The sequence below is a fragment of the Carassius gibelio genome, chromosome A21 (genome assembly GCF_023724105.1).
Source record: "Carassius gibelio isolate Cgi1373 ecotype wild population from Czech Republic chromosome A21, carGib1.2-hapl.c, whole genome shotgun sequence".
In the NCBI taxonomy this organism is placed as follows: Eukaryota; Metazoa; Chordata; class Actinopteri; order Cypriniformes; family Cyprinidae; genus Carassius; species Carassius gibelio.
The window spans coordinates 25,022,916-25,048,162 of NC_068391.1; the positions used below are offsets into that span (position 1 = coordinate 25,022,916).

Consider the following 25,247-nt stretch of genomic DNA (forward strand, 5'->3'; position numbering starts at 1 on the left):
TTCCCCTGCGACCGTCACATTACTCAAAGTCTCTCACGTTCTCTGTCTCTCCCTCCAACTCCATGACTCCACAACCTACTCAGGAGTGTCAGAAAATAGCAAGTCAACAAAAGAAAGGGTGCCTGCCAAAATCTCCATTCTTGCTTATGAATCGTCAAGGGCCAGAATATTAGGCCAATCCCCTCACAGGGGAAGAAAACTAAAGGCAGGGCAACCCACTGGCTCTTCATTAGCTCTATCACTCATTCCCTCAGTAACAACCCACTGACACATTACTGGTGAAGGGTCTGAACTTTTAGTGCTCCATTTCAAACCACCTTTAATAAACTTAGACTACATTTAATACTAATATAAAACATATTATATACACCATACAATAAATATATATTTTTGGAGGAAGACCGAGAAAAATAATATCAGAAGGAATGATAACAGTGATAGTCCTCACTTGTATATTCTCTCAAAGTGTTATTCTCTACAAGTCTCTCCAAGGTGTATTTTTTGCTGTCTGTTAACCATAAATGGTGAAAGCGTTGTGAGAGAGAAAAGAGTGTGTATTTCTGAGAGAAGAGTGCTTCAAATGGTGGTTTTATTCCCCCGTCTGTCTGGGCTTCTTCATCCATCTCCTCATTCTTAGCCCTTGATCTTTTTATAACGGAGGCTTCCTGCCTGGCCTGCTTGATGGATCAATTCATGTCCTTTTCAGGTTATAACTCAATGTAATCGCTGTCTACTCAGCAGAGTTCTGAGGTAATTCAAAGTCAACAGCAATCAAAGACGAGTCACTCATCACAAAGAAGTATAGAAGTACAGTATATGTGTATAAGTAATGAGTCAATTGCTCAAGATCAATGTTCTCTACAGGAAGTCCACAAAGGTATGTGGTCTGTAGACATGAATGAAACTTTCATTACATTTTTAAAATAAATAACACTACACTACCACTAAAAGTTTGGGGTCAGAAAGATTTTTTTGGTAACACATAACTTAAAGTTATGCAATCTTATAAATAATTATAACCACAGTAAATATGGCACATATTTACACTTATCAATTCATTGTTACTCTATGCATTATTTTAAATTCATTTATAGTTATTTTCAACAAGATATAATGTATTAGAACTAGTGATCGACCGATATTGATTTTTTATAACCGATACCGATACCGATTATTTGCATGTTTATGTACCCGATAACCGATATGCAGAACCGATATTTATTTACTGTTATACTTCTGTTTCTGACAATTATTACAACACAAATGAGCTGAAAAAAAAACATTTTATTTATAACAATCACTCCTTCCTTGCATACAAAAAAAAACTTTATATTTATACACAAATAAATAGAGGGGTCTGAGTCCAAAAAATTTAAGTGCACTGTGCAAGTGCAAGTGTCTTTGTTTTAAAATAAAAGCTTTGATGAGGTAAAAAAATAAAAACGGGTAAAAAAATAAAGCACAAAAATGATTCTAACATATTGGTGGGGGCGGGAGGGCTATTTAGGAGTGCATAGCTATTTAGTAGTGTAACTTAATACTCCCAGTTAAGCAGAACTAGGTTTTAGTGTAGAAAACAGAGTCTTTCAGCATTCTGCCCAGTAAGCCTGCTTCCTTCAAAAATTTCATGCAGTGGCCGTGCATGAGGCTTCCTGATCATCAACCCAGTCAGGTGCTGAGCAATATGAACGAACTTTTATCCCGAGACTATATAAAATTAAACAGCACTTGTCAGTTGGCATTTTATGATCTAGATTCAATCTAACGTTAGATCATGAAATGCCAACTGACAAAGTGCTGTTTGACTATAATTTAATCAACCGCGATCGCGCATGGAGATAATAAATAATTAATTTCCACAAAGCGGTATATGTATATGTGTATTAGCGAAATAATTGTTATGTAGTAAATGATAATATAATCTAGTGTGTTTAAACAAGATAATCTTGTCAAAAGTTTCATTCAGTGGCATTGCTTGATGCTTCCTGATCATCAACCCAGTCAGGTGCTGAGCAATATGAACGAACTTTTTTTCCCGAGACTATATAAAGTTAAACAGCACTTGTCAGTTGGCATTTTATGATCTAAATTTAATCTAATGTTTAATCATGAAATGCCAACTGACAAAGTGCTGTTTGATTATAACTTAATCAACCGCGATCGCGCAAGGAGATAATAAATAATTAATTTCCACAAAGCGGTAGGCTATATTTATATGTGTATTAGCGAAATATTTGTTATGTAGTAAATGAAAATATAATCTAGGGTGTTTAAACAAGATAATCTTGTCAAAAGTTTCATTCAGTGGCCGTGCATAAGCCTCCAGATCATCCGTCAGTTGCTAAGCAATATGAACAAACTTTCTCTTCTAGACTAATGGTGAGCAAATACAACAGATAGAGAATTAAATTCAACGCTTTTCAGAATCAGAATCAGAATCAGAATGAGCTTTATTGCCAGGTATGTTTACACATAGCGTACGAGGAATTTGTTTTCGTGACAGAAGCTCCGCAGTACAACAGAATAACAGCGACAGAACATAAAACACATAATAAAAGAATAAAAAAAACATTTTTTTTATTTTCAACATGCACTCATTCATGTCTGTTTTATTTAATTCATTTAAAGATACGTCTTTATTGGAGCAGGACATGACGAGTATGAGTTCGTCTCAATTGTTTAGAAACAAGCTGCATAAATTAACTATATCAGGAATTTATGTCTCAGATCTCATTTGTGCATGTCTGTTATGTTAAATAAAGTTGATTAATTAAAGCAAACCAAGTAGAACATATACTTTACCTGTGCACTGAGTTGTTGTTGACTGATCACCTCAGACGCCCGGGCTGCAATGGCGGAAATCTCAAAACGGCCACAAGATGGCGCCGTAAATCGGCGAATCCGATATTACAAAACCGATACCCGATTATGGAAAAATGCTTAAATATCGGGAAAAATATCGGTAAACCGATACATCGGTCGATCACTAATTAGAACACACGCTATGAATAATTATAATGCATTATACCCTCTATTAACCTTTATAATGCATTATAAATAAAGGCTTTCAGTAAAGTGTTGCTGATTTTTTCATGCTTTTGAAAGTCACTTTTTATCAATATTGAAAATGAAAACCAAGATTCTTTCAGTACTCTACTGAATAGAATTGGACACTGGTCCTGTGGTGGGATGTAGACTCACCTCCAGCACACGTCCACTGATGTATCTGTCGCACGTTTCACACTTTATCCCAAACTGGGCATGGTAGTCTGACTCACAGTAAGGAATGCCGTCTCTGCATGCAAATTAAGACTCAAATGAATAAACACTTTCTTATCATGTAACTAAAAATAGAATACAGGTACATAGGTTTCACTAAACTGGAAAATCATTACCTTTGTGACTCTATTTTTATTATTAATGTCACAAAAGTCCACAAAAGGAGCACCTGTTTATGAGTAAATCAAGTTTATATGCACATACATTACCATTCAAAAGTTTAGGGTCTCTTATTCTCAAGCCTGCATTTATTTGATCATAAAATACAATAAATCAAATATTTTGTATTTTTTAGCACCACTACTCCAAGTCTACTCCAAGTCTTTAGTGTCACATGACTTTTGAACGGTAGTGTATATACAGTGAGAGAGGGTCTGAATTGTATATTTATCCACATATTTTATATCCATGTATACAAAGGATACAAAGGCTTATTACTGGAAGTGAATGTGTAAAATATTAGGGAAATTGTTATTAAATTTGTATTAAATGAACAGACTATTAAATAAAAAAGAGGCTGCTTTGTGCGACACATTGTGTGGCTGAAAGAAAGCCAGCAGGTCAACAGAAGGAGTGTTCACTCACTTGCTGATGTACTCTCCCGTCAAGACCAGGCCACAGGTCTGACACCTGAAGCAGCTGACGTGCCACTGTTTCTCTAGCGCCAGCAGAGATTGACCCTGTTTGATCTCCTCCTTACAACCTGCACAGTCTAAAAAGAGCCATAAGGAAGAGAAGAGGTTATATAATGGACTTAAGGTTTAAAAGTCATTCCTGTGTCCAGTCAGCCTTGACAGGTTTATAAAAAAAAACAACAACACATAAAATACAAATCAATAAATCAGTATTAAGATTAAGTTTAACAGAAATAAACACATGCTTTATTGAGCTGTGTAGGCAGGGTAGGCCAGCATATGATATATGGCTGTAACAGGATTTTGAGCACAGAAAGGTCAGTGCATCATTTGTTTTCATTTGGAGGATGTTCAGCTATGTTTAGAGTATTTGCACCGTGAAACAGAGCTCAGCTTTCTTCAGTTCACCTTCATGATCAGTAAAGTCAGTCTTTACTCAGAGATAGATGTTTACACTTATATTCCAGCAACTTCTTTCCTTCGTTTCCCTGTAGCAGCTGTGATTACAAGTGCTTAAGACAAACAGAAAATGGTTTATTTTGCAATGCAGTAACTCATAAGTAATAATAAAAAATAAAAATAAAAACCTGAATATGATTTTGTTGTTATTTAAACAGGTATTTCTATAAAAGGGTTTGCCTGATTTAGAAAAACCTAATCTGGCCAAGCTCAGGCACTTAAATTTGATTATTAACACAATGCCAAGACTATTAAGAGGATTTCAAACAGGATGGAACTTAACAGGATGGAAATAAAAAGCTAAAGTTAGCCATTGCTAAAAGAAAGATTGAGCATTTCATATTAAATCATTTTTCATGTTAGAAGTACATGTGGAATGGCAAAAATTATTTAAGATTCACTATTATGTTGACTTAGTTATAATAAAAAGAAAACAAACAGAGGGATGCTCACTTTAACCAGTGCCTGTATGGCACTTTAACCAGTGCCTGTATGGCACTTTAACCAGTAACTTACCGTAAGATTATTATAAATATTTTAAAATGTTTGCTGCATGGTCAAAATATTTCATTCAGGCCTAATGCCGACACAAAATGTTTACTAACATTATAATAAACACTGTAAACAAAACTAGGCTATTTTAGTTACCCTCACTCCAGAACAAATCTTTTCCATTTAACAGTATTTAGAAAAGAACAAGAATTAAAAATATAAAAAGCTAAAGCTATATAAACGACAGGCCAAAATTAATTAAATTAGGCTAAAACTAAACTGAAACCAATGTTTGGTCTCTCATTCAACAAAAACAAATGTTTACGTATTCGCAATGTATTTGAATGGCAAAATATGATTTATTATGTAGCCTACTTCACTGGCATTCCAATAGCCACGTAAAAAAAATTGTTTGCATAACATCCCATTGATACGATGACAAAAAAAAATCTTTGCGCTTTTGTAAAATAGCCCTAAATTAAAATAAAATGCAGTTTTCTGCCGTCTTGGTTTCCTTATGCGCCGCAGAAAAATTAACCAAAACTCTGCATACTAGGCTACTTGTTGCACTGTATTTTCCTTCGTTTTCTTAATTTATAAAGTAAATTATTAAATAATCTTTCCGGTAAACAGTTTATAATCAGTTAATGAGCATCAGTTGTCAGTTAGGAGAAACAACAAAAATGAACATCCCTACTAACTAATATAATTTCCATCTCTAAAAAACTTTACAAATATATACAAAATATTTTATATAGTATATAATGGGAAAGACTACATAGCAAAAATGACCTAGACATTTTCAGACTCCCTACATTTGTTCAACCAAAGAACAAACATAGACACAACTCAGATGATCTTCACTTCTGGGATTTTTTTTTTTAATATTACAGCATTGTGCCTGTTTACCCATACGCTACACACACTCTAATCTGTTAAAGAGGGGTCTATCCTCTCCCCTCAGAGACATGTAAGTCAGTATAGCCATATGGAGGGTTTTAGCTCCCAAGCCTTCAAAAAAAAAAAAAAAATATATATATATATATATACATGTGTGTGTGTGTATATATATATATATATATATATATATATATATATATATATATATATATAGAAAACTACTGAGAACTTCTTAACATACTCACACACCCACACACCCACACACAAACACAAAAACACCTTTGAGTAGCAGATTTAGTGAAATACTTACATATGATTTACTATCTTGCCTCTGCACAAAGACACGCATATGTGGACCACATGTTATGCAAACGAAAAGGCAAATGTTTAAATTGAAGGATGGGACTTACGACTGGGCCCGTGGATTTTGATTGGCTCATTGGAATTAACCAGCTTGAGGGAACACTGCTGACAGACACATTCTTTACCACTGAACGTTACTCTGTCCCCAATTGGAAAAGGTTTCCTAGAGAGGGAAAGACAGACAGAGAAATAGACAACATGTTATTAAACTTAGCACACATGCTTAAGTAAACCAAAGCCTAGAATTAGTCCAAATAAAAAAATGATCCACTCAAATAAATCTGTAATGCTTACAGAGAAGACTAAATTACATGGTAGAGAAAACTGTTGGCAGGTCTTCACAATGAAGACAATCCTGACCTACACACACTCAACTAAATATTGAATACTGTTTAGGTTTCGGTATTTCGGTATTACTCTTTTTACTGTATTTTGATCAAATTAATGAAACCATGGTGAGCATAAAAGATTTTTTGAAAAACATAAAAAAAATCGTACTGACCCCAAATGTTTGTACTGTATCGTAAATGTCTTGTAATGAAAATCTGTATGTTCACTGACAAATATAGTAATGGGAGCCAACAGCATAAGGATTTAACTTAAGGCACAACAGCAGGAGTTTTGTGAGAGGAGGCCCGACAGGGTTCAAGTAACATTTAACCCCAAATAGAGTTGAGGAAGCCCACATTGCCCACAAGCATTATACACAGACTAGAGCAACTCTGTAATGATTGCCCAGCTCTACCTAAGCAGAGCTTCCCTTCAGACACACTGACACCGAAGACACAAACACCACTGAAATAAAGGGACAAAGTGACTCACATCACATACTGACTTGACATCTCTCGTCATATTAGTTATGCTGAAAAAACATATCTATTCAACCTGACCCTGGAAATTCATTGTAGTTGGTCTTTAGGCTATTCTTCACCATTACTGTCAAATCCTGTACCAATGGCCATGTTTTTTATGCAGACAAATGCATGTATCTCTTTAGCACACATGCCCACGTCTCATGACAGCTCGTGTAATCCACTGTGTCCACAGCACTGCTTTATCTTCTAAGTAATCAGAATGACTGGAAGCTTCTACACCAGGAGACAAATCCTATTACAGTAGTCTATTCCTCTACTAATGCAGCAATTATAAAACAATCCATTTACATTGAACCATGACCTTAGAGGATCACCGGCTCTGCCACTTTACAAGATTACAGAACAGGTTTTTTTTTAAAAAAACAGATCATGCATTATTTCTGTCACTGTTAATATTGATCAGTTTTGACTTAGAGAGGACATTTATAGAGAAATGTCGCACTTGTGCATATGAACACTCACCAACACACTATTCACTGGGCTATGTGAAGTATGGCATGACAAACTCCTCCACAATTGAGACCACACACAAAGATGTTTTTGAAATCGAGAGTGAAGGATGACAGGGTAAGTGGGCAGACAACAGAAGCACTTACAAAGCCTGTGTCAGGCACAAGGGTGGAATAATTCCTTTAGTTTCTTCATTGTTTCAGTAAAGCTGGTGCCAATGAGAGAATGGTCTCTGGATCGAATCTTACCTTCTCATATCCTTTATTTCTCTATGTGTTTTATTCCTCTTCTTTCACACAACCTACTTTATTTTATATTTTTATGTGAAAACGGTGTGGGCTTCCTCATGAGGCTCTGTGCGTGTCTTTCCATGCAGTCTTTATGTGACTTTGGCATTACCGCCACATCACACTCCCTCCTGACACACACAGCATTGTCAGCTTTTCCTGATCTTTAAAAATTTACAGTTTTCTTGTTTTGCTGCATTTATTATGTTCACTAAAATAAAAACAAAAACCTTGCAACTCTTTCAGGACATCAAAATTAACCTGTGCCATCTAATTTGAGAAATTTCTTTAAATAAATCTTTAAATATTGCACAAAAATAATGTCTTAATCAATGTTTTTACTGATAAAAAGAACATATTTTCAGACAACATTGTAAGATTAAATTTTATGTTTGTACATACAGTATACAGTATGTACACACACACAGGCACACACACACACACACGCATGCACGCACGCACACACATTTTTGACTGGTAATATACTACATTTATACATATTTAATACATATAACTTTATTTATACAACATAATTTTTTTTTACATTTTAGCCATTAAATATATCATAATATAAATTAACTGCATCATGAATTTTTTTGCAGCCTAAATAGTGAATTGCAACAGTTTCTCAAAATATCAAGTAAAGGTCCAGAATGCTGTACAGAAATATGAGTTACAAAGTATAAAATATATTCCAGAGGGCTGTAACATGACTTATAACTAATCATTGACAGCACTACTGGGATGATAGCCCACTAAAACTAGAGAATGGTCTCCACACAGATGGTCTAAATGTTAAATGTCACACAATCTAGCTCTCCTGTTGACTGTTTATTTCTTGGTCAGGCCGATAAATGTTTAGGTTACTCCTGCCAAGAGCATCCCATTGGGTCATTTAGTAGCCCAATTGGCAATGCAGTCCAACAAAGCAATCCCAGTCCTCCATGAAAATGCCTTTTTCCTGCCCACATAAATTCATCAAGCACTAACTCTCTTTCTGAGTAGTAATGAACTAAAGGAGGAGGGGCAAGTTATTTAGTGGAACTAATTTCCTTTAGATCAGCGCAAAGCAAGCACGCTGTAATTAAAAGTGGGATTTAACAGAGACACATTAGCTAAACTCACAGCACCACAGTCCAGTAAAGTGTCCACACAAGCTTAACAAAAAGAGAGAAAAACCATATAAGAGAGAAGAGAGTGCAGAGGTAATGTAAAAAAAGTGCCCTGCCAATGTGAATACTAAAGTGGCAAATATAGAAAATATCCAGTTGCATTAAACCCATTTTTACTACAAAAAGAAATGGGATTCAAATAACAGTGTTTCAGTGGTGGGCAGACAGATAATGTGTCCCTGCAGGGATGTCTTACAGTACCTCTCATTTTCTTGCTTGTCAGTCTGAGAATAGGCCACATATGAAAGACAAGAGATGGTGTTTTCCACCTCTGCCTTTAACTTCTTCATTTGCAGATATTCACCTCTAGTCTCAGTGGCTTCTCCATTTACACTTTTCCTCCCTTCTCTGCTTACTTTCTGGGCATTATTGCATATTTTGAGCTCCAAACCTCGCTTTCTTCCGCCTTGACTCATGTTACAATATCCTTCCCAGTTCTGCATTGATCACTCCTTCTTCACTTGTGGTATTATATTCTCTAGGGCAATTCACTCAAGAGAAGAGAAGGGAATGTATCTGTCTGTCTGTCTGTCTGTCTGTCTGTCTGTCTGTCTATCTATCTATCTATATTCATATATTTTTTGCATATGGGTGGACATTAAAACTGAAAGTGTATGTCTGTAGAAGATTTTATTTATAACACATTGCCCTACTTGCTCTGCTTTAAGGTCAGGACTGATAAGAGGGAATGTGGCACAAGAAGTCAGAGTTTACTTGTGCCTTCCCATTTTCTACATGCGGTCCATCAAATCCTTTAAATTCAGTTAAACTGAAAATATTCCTTAAGCTAAAACCTTTTCATCCATTTCAGACACTGATTTCCTTTCAAAGAAAATTATATAATTATCAGCGGACTTGGAACATCACTTGGCTGATCAAACTAGAAGACTGGAACTAACTGTAGTATAATTGCTTAGTATATAGATGAGTGGGGGAGCGTATAGCTGTCAGGAAGTGAATTAATGAGATTCAGTCATCAGTACATTAGTAAATGAGCGTCATTTACCAGCATCCCACCAGCACCCCCTCACGTTTATTCTGTCTGATGTGATGGGTCTGTTTCCATAAAGACACTTTAGTAGTCTGTATAGAGGGCTCACCTGCACACGCTGCACACGAAACACTTTGGGTGATATGTGCGGCCCAGGGCAGAGACCACCTCCCCTGAGATAAAGTCCCCACAGCTGTCACACTTTGTGCCATACAGGCACTGGTAGTCTGCTGTGCAGATGTACTCGCCACTCTTCTGGAAGAATCCGGACTGTGCCAAATCACAGCCACACACTGGCAGAAAGACAGAGAGAGAGAAAGAGAAATCAACATGAGATCATTTTGCCATTTTATTTATAGTACAGGAAATGACAGAAAAAAAAAAGAATGGGATCAAGGGATGTTGCAAGCCAGGATTGAACTTATGATGTCTATATGAGCACCATGGCTCAACATGTAGTAATAAGGCTTGCATTCAAGATGAGATGTCAAGATGACTACTTTCAAACAGACGTAACAATACACAGCCACAGACACTTTCTGTTTGAAATGATTTTGGAATGCTGATCGTAACTTGAAATAACAAGTGAAACATAAACAACCATTTTTAAATGGCAGTGTTTGTTGAGGGTTATACAGAGCAATGTTACGATAGTTAATTAAAAGTAAATCCATAAAAGTTTTTTTTTTTTACTTGAAATGAAATAAAACTTTAACTGAAATTAAATAAACGATTTAAATAAAAATTAGCTTATTGTATTTAAGCTACGGTAGTTGACACAATTTGACAAACCAAATTTGTCATTTTTATTTAGTTTACCTTGATGTACTAAAATAACTCAATTTGAAACTGAATTAAAATATTAACAAAAACTATATATATATATATATATATATATATATATATATATATATATATATATATATATAAAAGCATTAAATAAAAATGCACAACGAAAAGAATCACACCCCACGTAAACTAGATCCAGCAATATGGTCATGGAATGAGGATCTGCTTGGCTTCCTGCAGTGCATATAAGTAATCTGAGGATAATTCTATTAGAACAAAAGAGGAAAAGCACTGCCAGAGCAGTTTTTCAACTGGGCCTATATCACAGCAACAAACATCAAACACACCACAAAGCAATATGGCAATGCCTCCAGCTTCCTCAGATTCACGGCCACACTGGAAATCTGGGATTTAAAATATAAGTAAATCTTAAAAATATTTGTTAAGGATTAAAAAAAATAAAAATACAAATAAAAATTATATATATATATATATATATATATATATATATATATATATATATATATATATATATATATATATATATATATAAGGAGAGAGAGAGAGAGAGAGAGAACAAAGAAAGCCATGTTATAAAACTATAGATAAAATAAAGAAAAATAGATAAAATAAAATAATTTTTTTAGAAAAGATAGAAAAGATTCTATTTGTAGCTCTCTAATCAAATAAGCACATTTGTGACGCTGATCACTTGACCTTTGTACAGATGGTCAGATGTTCTTAATTCCACTGAAGATCAAGACACTGAGTTGAACATGATCATCAGGTTTTACACTAACATCTGTTCATGCAGCTCAAGCACTGCTGGCATCAAAGCAAATGGAGGACAAAGTACTGCATTCTGAAATGATTGTACATTTTAGTTTTAATTCAATTGTTGTTTGATTGCTGATTATATAATTTGTAATGAAAAACTGAATTCAATTAGCTTTGGAAAAAAAAAGAGATGACACAAAACACAGAGTGAAAGGGAGGATTAATTGAAAAGATCTGAAGATCTGAAGACATGGGTGCTTGCTGACGTACTCACTTACAGGAAGTGCTGCAGGAGCAGTGTAAAAATTATGAGACAACAGCCCATGGACTGATAAATAGGTATCATGACAGTAAAAACACATGGATTATGTTACACAGGACAGTAAACGCTCTGAGGTAAACAAAAAAGGTAATGGCATCATTATTACAACTAATTTAATCTACTAAACTCACTCTTTAAATATTTTACAATGTAGGTATTTTTATGCCTCCCAGAGGATTTCTTTAAGGTTTTCCTAATAAATACTGTACCTGGTAATGGGAAATTGTACTTTGAAGAACATCTTCCTGAGAAACAATGTGTAAATACACTTAAACATACAGTACATGCCAACTAACAACATAAAAACATTCAAGAAGAAATTAAAAGGGACAAAATGATGCTGGCTTTTGAAGTGAAAAACTTTTTTACAAGGTTTTTAACTGTAATATGGGCTATTAGAATGATGGTTACTGAAAAAAAAAAATATATATATCCAACACGTAATAGAAATATTATGTGAGAAACTTGTTTAAAAAAATGAAGACCACTTATTAAAATACCACCGTGGTAACATAGTACAGTGATAATATCAGATGACAATACTGAATGATTACCATATTCATATCAGGGCATTTTACGTAAAAATAGGATGAAATTATGGTACCAAAGCATTATGTCCAAAGCACTATGAAAATACAATTGTGCACTTACTGACACATATTACGTGAGATTACCTTTGGTTTTAAGTCTCTTATATTGTGACAGATACACGTAACTCTTTAACAAACTGAACCCTATGTGAGATGTGACACTGCTGCATGCAGCATGACCGTTTCAGCTGGAGATCTCCCTGATCTCAACAGGAATCATATGGCATACTGATACTACATTATACACACATACACACACACACACACACACACACACCCAGTCTTCCCAGCCCTTAGCATCCATCATCCTTGCAATGACGGCTGTTATTGACTCATGGAATCGGCAATGATTGCATTTTGCAAAATGCGTTGCTGTACTGTAAATCATTAATTCAAAGCCAAGCATCCTCCTAAGTCATTCACATGTACTGAGGTTTTAGAAAAAAGTAAATAAATAAGTTTTTCTGCAAAAAAAAAAAAAAACTCAGAAAGGCCATTAGGAGAAATGCCAGTAAATGAAGGGGTTGAAATCTGATTCTTGTGATTATGATAACACCTCTGTGATTTTTACTGGTTGCTTACTGAAAAAAAAAAGATTGAAGTATATATATATATATATTTTGTTATGTATATAATTCCATATATAATTCCACATGTGTTAATTCATAGTTGTGATGCCTTTATTGTGAATCACACACACACACACACACACACACACACACACACACACACACACACACACACATATATATATATATATATAACAGCAAATATTCTTTCCCAAGATAGAACCAAGATATTAAGAAATAGCAGAGATCACTTACAGATTTCTGTTGGCAGAACATCTTTATGGTTAACCAACAGTGGTGCACTGTCACTGCAGGCAATCTGAAGACGGGTCTGTCTACAGACTTGAAAAGCTCAATGGTTTAATGATCACAGATGAACATGCTTATAATGTTAAATTAGAGATTGCCATATACTGTGATTAGGTGTATATTTTGGTTTATAAAAAGAATATTACTAGTAAGCTGTCCTTCCAGAAATAGAATGAAAACCTTAACTCTATAAAGGCCTACAGTATGTGAGTCAAGGAGGAATGAAAGAATAAAAGAGGCCAAAAGACTAGTAGGAAAAGTTATATTGCCAGTAGGCACTAAGACCACTGTGAAATCTTCACTGTGGGCCAGCAGCTACAACAGAACTGGGATTTCTACAGAAATCTGAAGTCTTTGGCAGTGTAACCACATGTGCAGGGAAATTATAGCCCCGCTGTGAATGTGTGTGTGTCTGTGTGTGTGTAAGATAGACACTGTGCCAGGCAGCCGCATTTCAGACAACCGCAAAACAATGGCATGTTGCTTCAAATGGCCCAACTGGATTGAAACCCTGCAATAAAAGAGAAAACTCTAGAGCACATGACATTTGAAGCTTAATGAAAAAAAAAAAAAACTCACAAGGCCTTTTCAACTCAAATAACTTCCAGAGACAGAACGTATTAACATTTTTGTGTCAAAAATACACAAAAGCATGAACCGTAATACCAAATCCATGAAACAAACAGTATAAAGCGGTCAGAAACAAATAAGAGACAGCAGAAACACAAAGTGCTTTCTCATTTGGGAAGTGGCTAAGTCAAGCAAAAGTTACATCTTTCAAATAGTTCACTACTACCAACTAATGGTTAGTCGACTATTAGACTTAGAACGATATGTTTTTAACCCTTGCATTGTGCTTAACCTAAATTACCAGCCTTTTAAAAATTGCTTGTGAATCACTTTCACAAGATTTTCTTTCAATTTTGGGGGAATTGATTCCTTGCTGATCTGAGTTTATGCACCTCAGTTTTTAGTAAAAAAAGAATAATAATTTGTAAATTAATGGGTGTTTGGGGGCTTAGTGGGGTTGGTGGGGGGATGGGGGGTCAGGGGGCGGATGGGGTGGCGGTTGTTGTACCCTGTTTGTACAAAGTAACCAACTTAGTCCAATGGGATAACATTAATTAGCAAAATGAAAATCCTCTGTGTGTCAAAATGGCCTGAACCCAATTTGAGGGTTTAATGACTATTTTCAAATTCTGTAATTTATAAATTAACCTCCACTAAAACACTAGAGGATTTTTACAAGAATGGACATTGCTCTTACTAAGGATGACAGCCTAAAACTTGAATGGTATTCTTTCAGTATAAAAATATATAAACTGAAAAATACAGTTAGAAGCGTTCCGATGGCACTTAATTGTCTCCATTTCAAGCATAATATGAGTTACTTCTGACCTGAATGCCAGAGAATAGCTGCTGTTTAGTGAAACGAGGACTCATTATCCCATCTATGATGCTTTTGGCTCATGGAATTCCCAAACTGACAGCTCTTCACTGAGATGTAGCAAACAGACATGCACGCTGGGCCACGTGGGTAAGACAGCATGAATAGAGACCCAGAGGGCCCATGCTTTGTTCTGGAGCCGTGCCTACTTCCTGTATCCCTGACCACAATGCAATAACCATGAGCTCAACTGGAAGGATGAAGACGATGGAGTTCTTCGAAGCTCAGCATGAACAATATAACCAGCGGCCTTTTAAAAAGAGATGAACCGGTCACTGCTGGTCCCTGCAGATGCACTGAAAGGCCAGATAGAGTAATGACATTTTGTGAATATTTGGATTGGACTGTGAGCCCACATTCATAGAGACCTTAATTAATATATTTCTGTATCAATGGATTGATCCACTGGTGGAATGCAGGAACAAAGTATCTATGCCAGTTATATAAAATGAAGAAATTAAGAATACAATGTGGCCTGAAGTGAGATTATTTTTTTTTAATCTCACAATGAAATAATGAAATAAACACACACACACACACACACACACAAACACAGAAATGATGGAATTATTAGCACAACTAATGCATTTATGATTGACTGAAATGATGAATCTAAATGCTTTTTGGTCAAGTAATAAGTGAAGAACATTTCGGTTCTGATAAAAGGCACTCAGAACAGCAGTTCATTGGCTGAGAGATTGTTGGGTGGGATGTCCTCTTTCACGGTTGCCATAGGAAACCTAAACCTTCCACGGTTGCCCTAGAGACAGCAGGGTCCCATACAAAATGCCTGAGGTGTGAGACTGCTTATCTGTGTGGCCGTCCGAGTCACTTTTAGACAACATGTAAAGACCATCTTCCTGTCATGTGGAAGGCATGACTGATGTTGATGTTTAATAGTGAAGTCTATATTGACTTGGTGTCGAATGGCTTTCTTCAAGTTGGCTTCAGGATCCGGTAGGTAGGGTGTGTCTGCTCGGGCTGGTGAAAATTCACTAGGGGTTTTGATGGTTTGGAGGAACTTCTGTACATGTTTAAATTAGGAGCAGATGGGGAGACAGTTTAGGCCTCCTGAATACCAGCTTTACTTAAAACTGTGTGTTACTGAATGTTCACTTATTCAGATGATATTTGAGAGTTAAAAATTTATTAAAATAAGTAGAAAAGTTAAATGAAAGAAATTGAAATAAGATAGGGTCTGTGAAAAAAAATCTGAGAGAGAATAAAAGTTTTATCTTTTTACAAACGCAACACAAATAAGTGAGTTTAATTGACAGTTTTACATTTTTTATGATTCTCTTCCATATTATATCTCTATCAGAACAGATATTTCTCTAATAATATCTCAATAATTAAATGTAAAATGTTTATATATATATATATATATATATATATATATATATATATATATATATATATATATATATATATAGTGTGTGTCTTAAAATAGCTGATTATCATATTAAAGTGAACTTCACATCTAAAACCCCTGCTTTAAATCACAATAGTATTAAAAGGAAAATTCCTCAGCATAACTTGTTTCAAGCTATAGTTCTGGGAAAATCATTCATATAGGAGCAGTTTCCGAGTTTCATCCACTCTCTCTCTCTCTTTCTTTTATTCTCTGTGTTGAGGCATTTGCTGCTCAGAACTGTGGTCATTAAAACAGAACTGATTAAGGACCAGCGGGGGGGATGGCTGATTATGTATTTATCAGCAGCCAACAGATGCAATTAAAATTCCCCTCTTCGGGACATTCCAGTACCCCAGAACCCTCAATACGCTTCTATTGCCCCTTCTCCTCATGCTTCATCCCTCCACACTTTTGTTCCTAAGATTTTCTTTTTATCGCATCAAGTGTTACAAATACATTTTTATCATCTTTGTTTCCTCAGCACACGGTGAGGTGAGTAAGAGAGACAGGTAGATGTCTCACTCTGTCACTGTTGTCCTTCTCTTTCACTGAAAGAAAAATATTATAATGTAAGTACACTTTCTAAAAATATTGATACTTCTAAAGTAGGGTTCAACAGTCTGAGACTATTAGGAAATATCAATGGGAAAGTACATTCAAAATGTAATTTAAACCTGGTTATACATGTTTTTTTTTCTAAAGAAAAAATATATAACTATATAAATCTTTAGATTATTCAATTTTTATATTTTTTAATTTGATTTAAACCTCTTATGATACCTCTAAATTTTATTTTATTATATTTAGAATTTTATTTTACCTCTAAACTTGATTTAAACAGACAGATATAATTAAACAAAGGTGCATTAAGATGCAAAATAAGAAAGATAATCATACATCAAAAAAATCGAGTTGAACTTTTTTCTCGAATTGTTATGCTGATGGTCTAGATTCTAGAAAAATGCCCTCAGACTGTTGGACCATGTTAGTATTTAAATTTAAAACAGTGATTTACACTACACAATATACTACACTGTCATTTAACATTAATTTATGACTGTGCCAATAATGGCTTTGGAGATGATGCTCTATGATTCACAGCATGTGGCTCTGTATGACAACGCTTCCCTCGTCCTCCTGCCTACACCTGTCTGTGTCTCCTTCTACCTACCGCATCGCTTCTCCTCTACCTTGCTGGTGCTAATAGGAAACTCATCAACTGTAATTAATGTGCTATTTTGACTGAATGAAAGATGGAGTGAGAGTTTAGTGAAAGAAGAGGAAGCGATTAGTCCCCTCAGGGCCCTCCACGGCCCTCCACTGAGCAACCAGATGGTCTTTTGTGGAGTCAGTGAGTAACAGCAAGAAATCAAGGGAATGGCAACAAAGAAATTATGAATATCCAAGGGACTGAGGTTTATTTGGCAATTCCCCTTAAGTACTTATCCTTTGTAATTATCTAAGGCATTATTTAATATTCCCAAGCATAAGTAAAAAAATACAATGACAACACTGCACCCACAAACACTCCGCCTTTTTGTTATTTACTTATTCTGTTTTTTTTTTTATTCTGCTCATAAAGAATCTGTCATGCACACACACACAAAAACTGTCACTGCTATATATATATATATATATATATATATATATATATATATATATATATATATATATATATATATATATATATATATATATATATATATATATACATTTTAAATATTATTTTTCTAATTCCAATTTAAATCTTAGTAAAACTTATATTATATTTATAGTTTTTATACAGTATATAGTAGAATATTATACAGTCTTACATTACATAATTTCCAGTAATATATATGTAATATATATAGAGGGCTTTACTACTTCAACTTAAAACATACATTTTACTCGGCTAAAAACTAAGGCTATTGCACACTACCTAATGTTAAAAATCCACACCATTGCAATTAGTGTAATATCTCTACACTCACATTTTGTGACTTCCTGCTTCCTGTTAAACCTCTAAACGTCAGATTTAATCAGCCAGATATAATGTTTTCAGCAGGTCTCGCTCTGTTTCTGTCTTGCTCCAAGGCTGTGCCTCTCCTTCGGCTGCTTTCATTAACCTACTAACCTCTCTGGAAAATGCCTAATGATGCAGGAACCCTTCAGGTATAAGAAGGAAATTCATTCCTTCAATTCCAGATTAACCTCTATGGTTTGAGCTCTTTTAATCTACACTGCTTTAGACAGAATGTTTCTCTGACATGAGCAGTTTGCTAATTCCAAATTCAAACCTATATAATTCGCAGGTTGTAGAATAAATGAATCATTTATTCAAAATCAATATAGATGGCACAATAACGGGTTTTGACATGTTAGGCTAATCCATGACCTTTTATCTACATCCTCATAGGGAATTCAGTCTCTAATACTACCACTGTCCTTTCATCTGTGGAAGAATGTCTCCCCGGCAACTAACGCATGGGCTTAATGATTGGACGGGCATATGTTGCCATAGTTACGAGAAGCTCACATCCTGCTCTGTCTTCCTCCTCAAGCGACTGACAACTCAGGAAAAGAGTGGCTCTACAGAACACATACAGCAACTGACCCTTTTATTGACTCCATCACAGCCGCTTTATGAATTAGTCTGATGTTCAGAGCACCTGACATTTGATTGTCTAATTTGTTTGTTTGCTTTATTCTCTGAAGAGTTCACAAATTTCTAGTTTTACGGATCAACAGCCGAAGAATATGATTCAATCTATATGCAAAATTGTTAGACTTTTAACAATTATATATATATATATATATATATATATATATATATATATATATATATATATATATATATATATAAATAATGTGTTTTTTTCTCATTTTAATAAACTGATTAGACTAGAATCTGCATATGCCTGGAGAAAGAAAACAACAGCATTTTACACAGCCAATTAACTCTCAGCTTTTAAAAGGGATCTGTTTTGACAGACATCTTAATGACCTGCCACTCCTGTTCAGAAGAGGCAGTGCTGAACAGCATTATTTGATTTGCACTGTAAACTAACTGCTCATGACTTACAGTTCTGAGAAGAATTTGTTAACTATGACAAAATTGTAGATGTCTATGTTTACTCAGTGGTACAATTCCATTAAATTGACCCTGAAATTAAATTTGCAGATGACAATTTGCTTAAGAATGTATTAGGCATACACCAATGCACCCATGAAAACTATTTTCATGTTTTGGCCAATATAAATTTTATTCTATTTTGTCTAAAAAAAAAATGTTTAAATTGCAAATCAATCATTTTAAATGCAAAGAGTAAATTTAGCCATGCCAACATCATAACGTACGGTATTAAAAAAAATTCAGATTTTTTACTTTTAAGTGAGCATATACTGTTACTTAAAAGGCACTTACAATGGATATCCAATATTGAACAATACAGTTAAAATAACAATAAAATTGTAATGTAATAAACATCACCTCAAGTTATCAGGTTTGAAAATCTATACCATAAGCTGGCGAGTGCTTATTGCAATAGTCACCAGTAACTGTCCATAAAAACACTGATCAATGTCCTCCCTCTTGGAATTCTAGGCACTACTTTGCCAATTTGCTCAGAGCAATGTCCTTACACATAACCAATGGTGAGAGAAAAGAGTTCAAGTGGAACTGTAACTAACAGATAGTTCACTCAAAACCATTTACTCATTATTTTATATATTTTATCAAAAAAAATTGAAACCATACAGTTTTGGTTACAAACTCGTCCAATATATGGATAAAAACACTAAAGGATCTCTCAAAATATTTACTTTTATGTTCCTCTGAAGAAAGAAAGCCATATGGGGGTGAGTAAATGATGACAGAATATTATTCTTTTTTCTGAGAACTAACCTGTCTGACAGTTTATGGATGGTGCTCATACTTGTGAGTCACCCACTAGAGGCTCAAGTGTACGTGAGCTGTTCTGGATATTTATTGTTCCATGACATTTCACTCAGACATTCTCTCAAGCATTCAGCTCAAATGGCACACACTTCTAGTGAAAAATCTGCAAATTTGCTTAAAGAAACATCAGAAAATGTTTCTAAGACAATATACAATTATTCAAACATATTCTCTCATAAACTATTTATCTTTGCAGTTGGCATGCTATCTACTCAATTAATAAGCCGTTTTTAATGGATTTAAATAGCGAGTGGCTACTAACTGAAAATATTTCATTTAAACCCATGAAAATTAATTTATAGTCTGCAAATATATTTAAATCCCTTAGTATACTGCATATATGTATTTATGAGGGATGATAATTTAGTAATTTTACTGAAGTAATACATGCCATTTGAAAAACACTAGACTAAATTTGAAAAGTAAATTATTTGACAACAACATCATATCTACATGTACTTCAACACACCCATTTTTATAAGCATCACTTATTTTGATATTATATTATGTAATGCAATGGCATTCATTTATAAATCCTGTCTTAATACATTCCGGGGCCACTGTATGTCTCTATTATAGTCTCTATTATATCAATAGTTGCACAGCTGTATTCATTATCTCTTTGCATTCATGTAAGAGAGAGAAGAGCCAACAAGAAAGCCATGAGGAGTCAGGAGGTCAGGACAAGTGTGTGACTTCCATTCCTTCCTGAAAGCTGTTAGACTCCGGTCTGACTTTTATTTGAAATGGGGAAATAAATCCAAAACCAAATAGAGATTTAATGAGTTTTCTGTGCCTGCAGATCTAACGAGACACAATAGTAATGCAAAAACAAATACAATTCTTCCTTGCATGAACGCGTGTGTGTGTGTGTGTGTGTGTATGCATGCATGAATTTCCAAGTGTATGAAACTCAACACACAATTAAATCCAATAGAGCTGGCATGTTGCTAAGCTAATGGTGCAGCACTCTAGTATGAAAATGCAAACCATACACAAACAATGGGCAAAAATATCCATTTAATGACACTGACTTATTTTTATCAATGTGTTTTTCTTTCTTTTCTCCCACTTTGTCCACCATCTTGGAATTATTTTCACCGATTACCTTCTCTACATGCAAGTCTGCCTTAATTTTAGGTCAAAATGATTATAATATTTAAAGCATGGGATCAGTAGCATGTCCAAAATAGCTTAAAATGCTGTCTATGCATGCAATTCACTAGGTTTTTTGAATGGAGCTTATGATTTCATGTTTATGTTTGACTGTGCATGCATACAAAGGAAGTGAATACTGCTATTTCCCTGACTGCCTCCCCTTTACACAAACTAACCATCAGTGTGTCCTTGGAAACAGCTGGTTCTCTCATACCTGTGTGTACAGCATCCGCCTCTTTTCATGACCAAAGCCTGTGTAAACTCCCCCTGAAATTGTCTCCACTGCATTAGCTTCAGCTGTATCTACATGACCTTGGCCTACATGTTTCTTCCTGTGTGCTCAAATGCTTGCTGTTTCAATTAACTAAACTATAATTCCAAAGGCTTATCCTTTCCTTCATCTCCTCCTGTTTATAAAGGCATGTCGTCAAGTAAGCCAACCAATGTAATCTACTTGATTGTAGCCCAAACCAAACAGTTCTATTACAAACTATTGATTTTACAGGTTTCCGAGTCATGGATTCCAGCAGCCAGAGCATACATCTTGCATGCCTTTTGAAATAAAAGCACAACTCAGATCAATAAACCAAGGCTCATACCTTTTTTGTAAAACAAACAAAAAACCTACCTGTAAATAATGAAATCAACAATACTGATAGTAAAACACCAGCAACTTTTACTTCTCAAACAAAGTTATTACAGAGGTTGATTATTGATTAATAAAGACTTATTTTGCACTCTTTTACACTACTTTCTTACTATTTAATGACCTCAAATAACTTTTAAGATTACAAGATTTGTTAACTAGGTGGTACTGTACAGTATGTTTTCTAACACGATAAAGTGTTAACCTTTTAAGGCGGGCGTACACGGTGCGATTTTTGCTGTCGTACGAGTTCGTTCGTATGCGATTTTTTTCAATTGTGTGGAAATCGCGTATTCTTGCGAGAGCGATTTGATGCATTGGATATGTGTGCTCTCTTATCGCTCTCACGGTACTTTAATGTCATACAGTGATCATTCTGTGCGTGCAGCGTTGTTTCGAGTCGAACGCGTCTATCAACTTCGTGCGATTGCTTCTGGAATTCCCAGGTTGTAAAATCGTGTCGTATATCATCTCGTCCGTACGATTTTCAGATAAACTCACTCGTGCCGTGTGCGTGGACATACGATCTTCCGACCACCCGAATTCGCACCGTGTACGCCCGGCTTTAGAGCCACTCACCAGATATTTAATTAATTAATTAATTAATTGCCACAATACAATGGCCAATGTAATAAAACATTGTCAGATTCACTTTTATCTGTTTAGGAATAAACTAAACATGCTTTTAGTGCTACACACTTAACTAGTGGTTGACCGATATATCGCCAAGACCGATATATCAGCCGATATTTGGCATTTTTCAAATATGTTGATCAAGTTATGTCTAATATGGATAGAAGTCTGTCTAATAATCAGATAGAGCGGTTAAACAAAGAAATTAACGTATACAGAAAATATTATAATGATTGCTTATATATTATTAATAATAGAAAGGCAAACATTATAATACTTTCTCGCTTGCCGTCAGCATTAAGCAAACATGTATTTATATCATTTAAACAAATCTTTGAATGGCTAATGAACATTTACTTTTTGCAAACTTGGTCGAATCCAGCTGTGAGATCTTGAGAAGTGTGCATATTTATCCAGCATGATCACGTGTTTTTTGCGGGATGGTCAGCCCGTGTGAATTGAATGCTTAAAACTTTAAACTCATGATTTCAAATTATGCTGTGCTTTATGTATTTACTCACTGTCATATTCGTGTCATTTTCACTGTGTGCTGTGTGAAATTAATGTTATCCTGGCTTTATTTGAAAAATATGATTCCCAATGCACACAAAAGTGCCCTGTTGGTTACAGTGTTAACTTCCTTTTTAATTATATTTTTATTAAATATTAATTTGTGAAAAATACTTTGTAATCTAAAGTATAATATGTTTATTTTATACATGTATTATTTAATCCATTGTCAAATGATTAAACATTTCTTAAATATTAATAATAACAAAAAAAATTATATCTTCTTTATATCGGCCCCCCTGCTTTCCAATATATCGGCAGTCAAAAAAACACTATCTTTTTAACTATGTTTTAAGCGTTGTCTTTTAATTGACAAGATATAGTAATATTTAGCAGAAATTGATCACAACTGGCTCATTTTTCCACTGAACCTGTACTGAATAACATGAAAACTTGAAAACAAGTAAACAAGCAATAAAATTACGATCATACAAATCAGCTACGTTTGGTTTTTAGCTTCAACAAAAAGGCTGACAGCAGACTGTCATGTGTTTACGAACACCAGCAACTGCGACTCCAACATGGCCCCCTGACCTGTGACAGCACATGCTGAGTGAGCTGGGATTCCTGTGAAACACCCCACAAATGTTGCCCCTTTATCCAATTAACTGGGCCTCAAAGCCCCACAGCTCATCAGCACACTCAGTTCTCCCATCCAAACAAAACTCACAGCACGCACAGAAGCAGAGCTGTCAGTCACAGAACTGTAAACAAACCACCGCGCAACAATGAAACAGCAGCGATGCTAGAGATACGAGCTGTCAGAGCTTCCTACACATATAGCGCACGGCTAACACACACACACACACACACACACACACACACACACACACAATGATATATAGCACAAATCCTGAGATAAGAGGTGGGGTTGAATAAGAGGTGAAATACATTTCTGCTCAAGGCAGTTTTATGGAAGATAAGGGCAGCACTCGGAGAGTGGGCGAATTTGATAGAGAGAGAAAGCAAATTGGAAAAGGACTGTTATTGTTGAATAACTTAATGTCCTCCAATGCAACTCGTGATGTCATAATGGAGGGAGAGAAACTGCCGTTCTCTTTCAATGGCTCCCACCTCGTCTCTCTCCATCTGTGAGCCCCCCTCGCCAACTATGCCCTAGGGTTTGCTATGGGGGCTGCTATTGGCTTTTGGTTTGATAGTGTTGCTGACAATAACCACCAACCAGGGGCAGGGTGCCCCTCCACACGGTTTCCACAGCAACCCCTTAAATGCAACACAGGGACCATGTGGCAACACCAGTTTGAGTGTAAGCAGGGAAAAGTAGCACAGATGCAACCTTCATTAAACCACAAATAAGCCCATCTCTCAAGGGTTTTACTTACACATTTTTAATCTAACATAATCTAAAGGTGACGGTACCTGGTCACATCATATCCACATTCATTTTACATTTGAATTGCTTGACGTCACTAATGTCACTGATAATTGAGGGCAGTGCTACCATCTTGACAATGTGAGGCCAGAGGATCTCATTACGCAACAGGTCCCTACTTCAGGTAGCCCCATGAGCACAGCCAGCATCATTAAATCAGAAATCCAGTCAGAGGCAGAGAGCTCTGCTTTAGTTCTTAATGAAGTGCCATTAGTGAACGGAATCTATTGGAAATTGTATATCTGACACAAATCCAAGGCAGTATGCAAGCTTTTCCCATAATTAAAAGACAGTTCTGAGAGGTCACAGAGTTTAGAATGCATTGCATAAGGGCGAAAGTCTCTTACCTTGGCAGGTGAAGCATTTGATGTGGAAGTGGACATGCTGAACTCGTACCACCTCTCCTTTACACACCTCCCGGCAGCGAAAGCAGTGGATTGGTCCAGAGCTCCGTTCACTGCTGCATGAGCTTTGCTGATAGGGTACTATAAGGAAAAAGACAAAAAGGCAGTAAGTAACGAACGTTACATCATATATCGCCAGCGTTGGGCAAATGTTTTTATATATTACTCATTACTAGTTAGTCCTTTCAAATATTATTACTTATTACTACCAGCCAACAGTAATTAGTTACACTACTAGTAGTTACCCAGGAAAGTAGTATTATTACTGTAATCCTTTATTAGTTACTGCCCAATAATGTTTATTTGAACCTTATTGTTGGCTGATATTAGACTTTTATTTATAATTTTTGTGAATCATTATTTATTAGTATCGCCATTGAAAT

At 35.4% G+C, this 25,247-nt stretch overlaps 1 protein-coding gene across 1 annotated transcript in view; it reads right to left on the reverse strand.

Annotated features, from left to right (window-relative positions):
• Positions 1–24,955, reverse strand: part of LOC127941374 (actin-binding LIM protein 3) — a gene marked incomplete at its 5' end in the record, with an annotated part of 42,441 nt that extends 17,486 nt beyond the window's left edge. Inside the window, 5 exons of the mRNA XM_052536375.1 lie at positions 3,202–3,295; positions 3,865–3,991; positions 6,176–6,291; positions 10,013–10,196; positions 24,808–24,955. Of these exons, the coding sequence (XP_052392335.1) occupies positions 3,202–3,295; positions 3,865–3,991; positions 6,176–6,291; positions 10,013–10,196; positions 24,808–24,955 (669 nt within the window). The remainder of the gene's footprint in view (positions 1–3,201; positions 3,296–3,864; positions 3,992–6,175; positions 6,292–10,012; positions 10,197–24,807) is intronic.
• Positions 24,956–25,247: the final 292 nt, after the last annotated feature.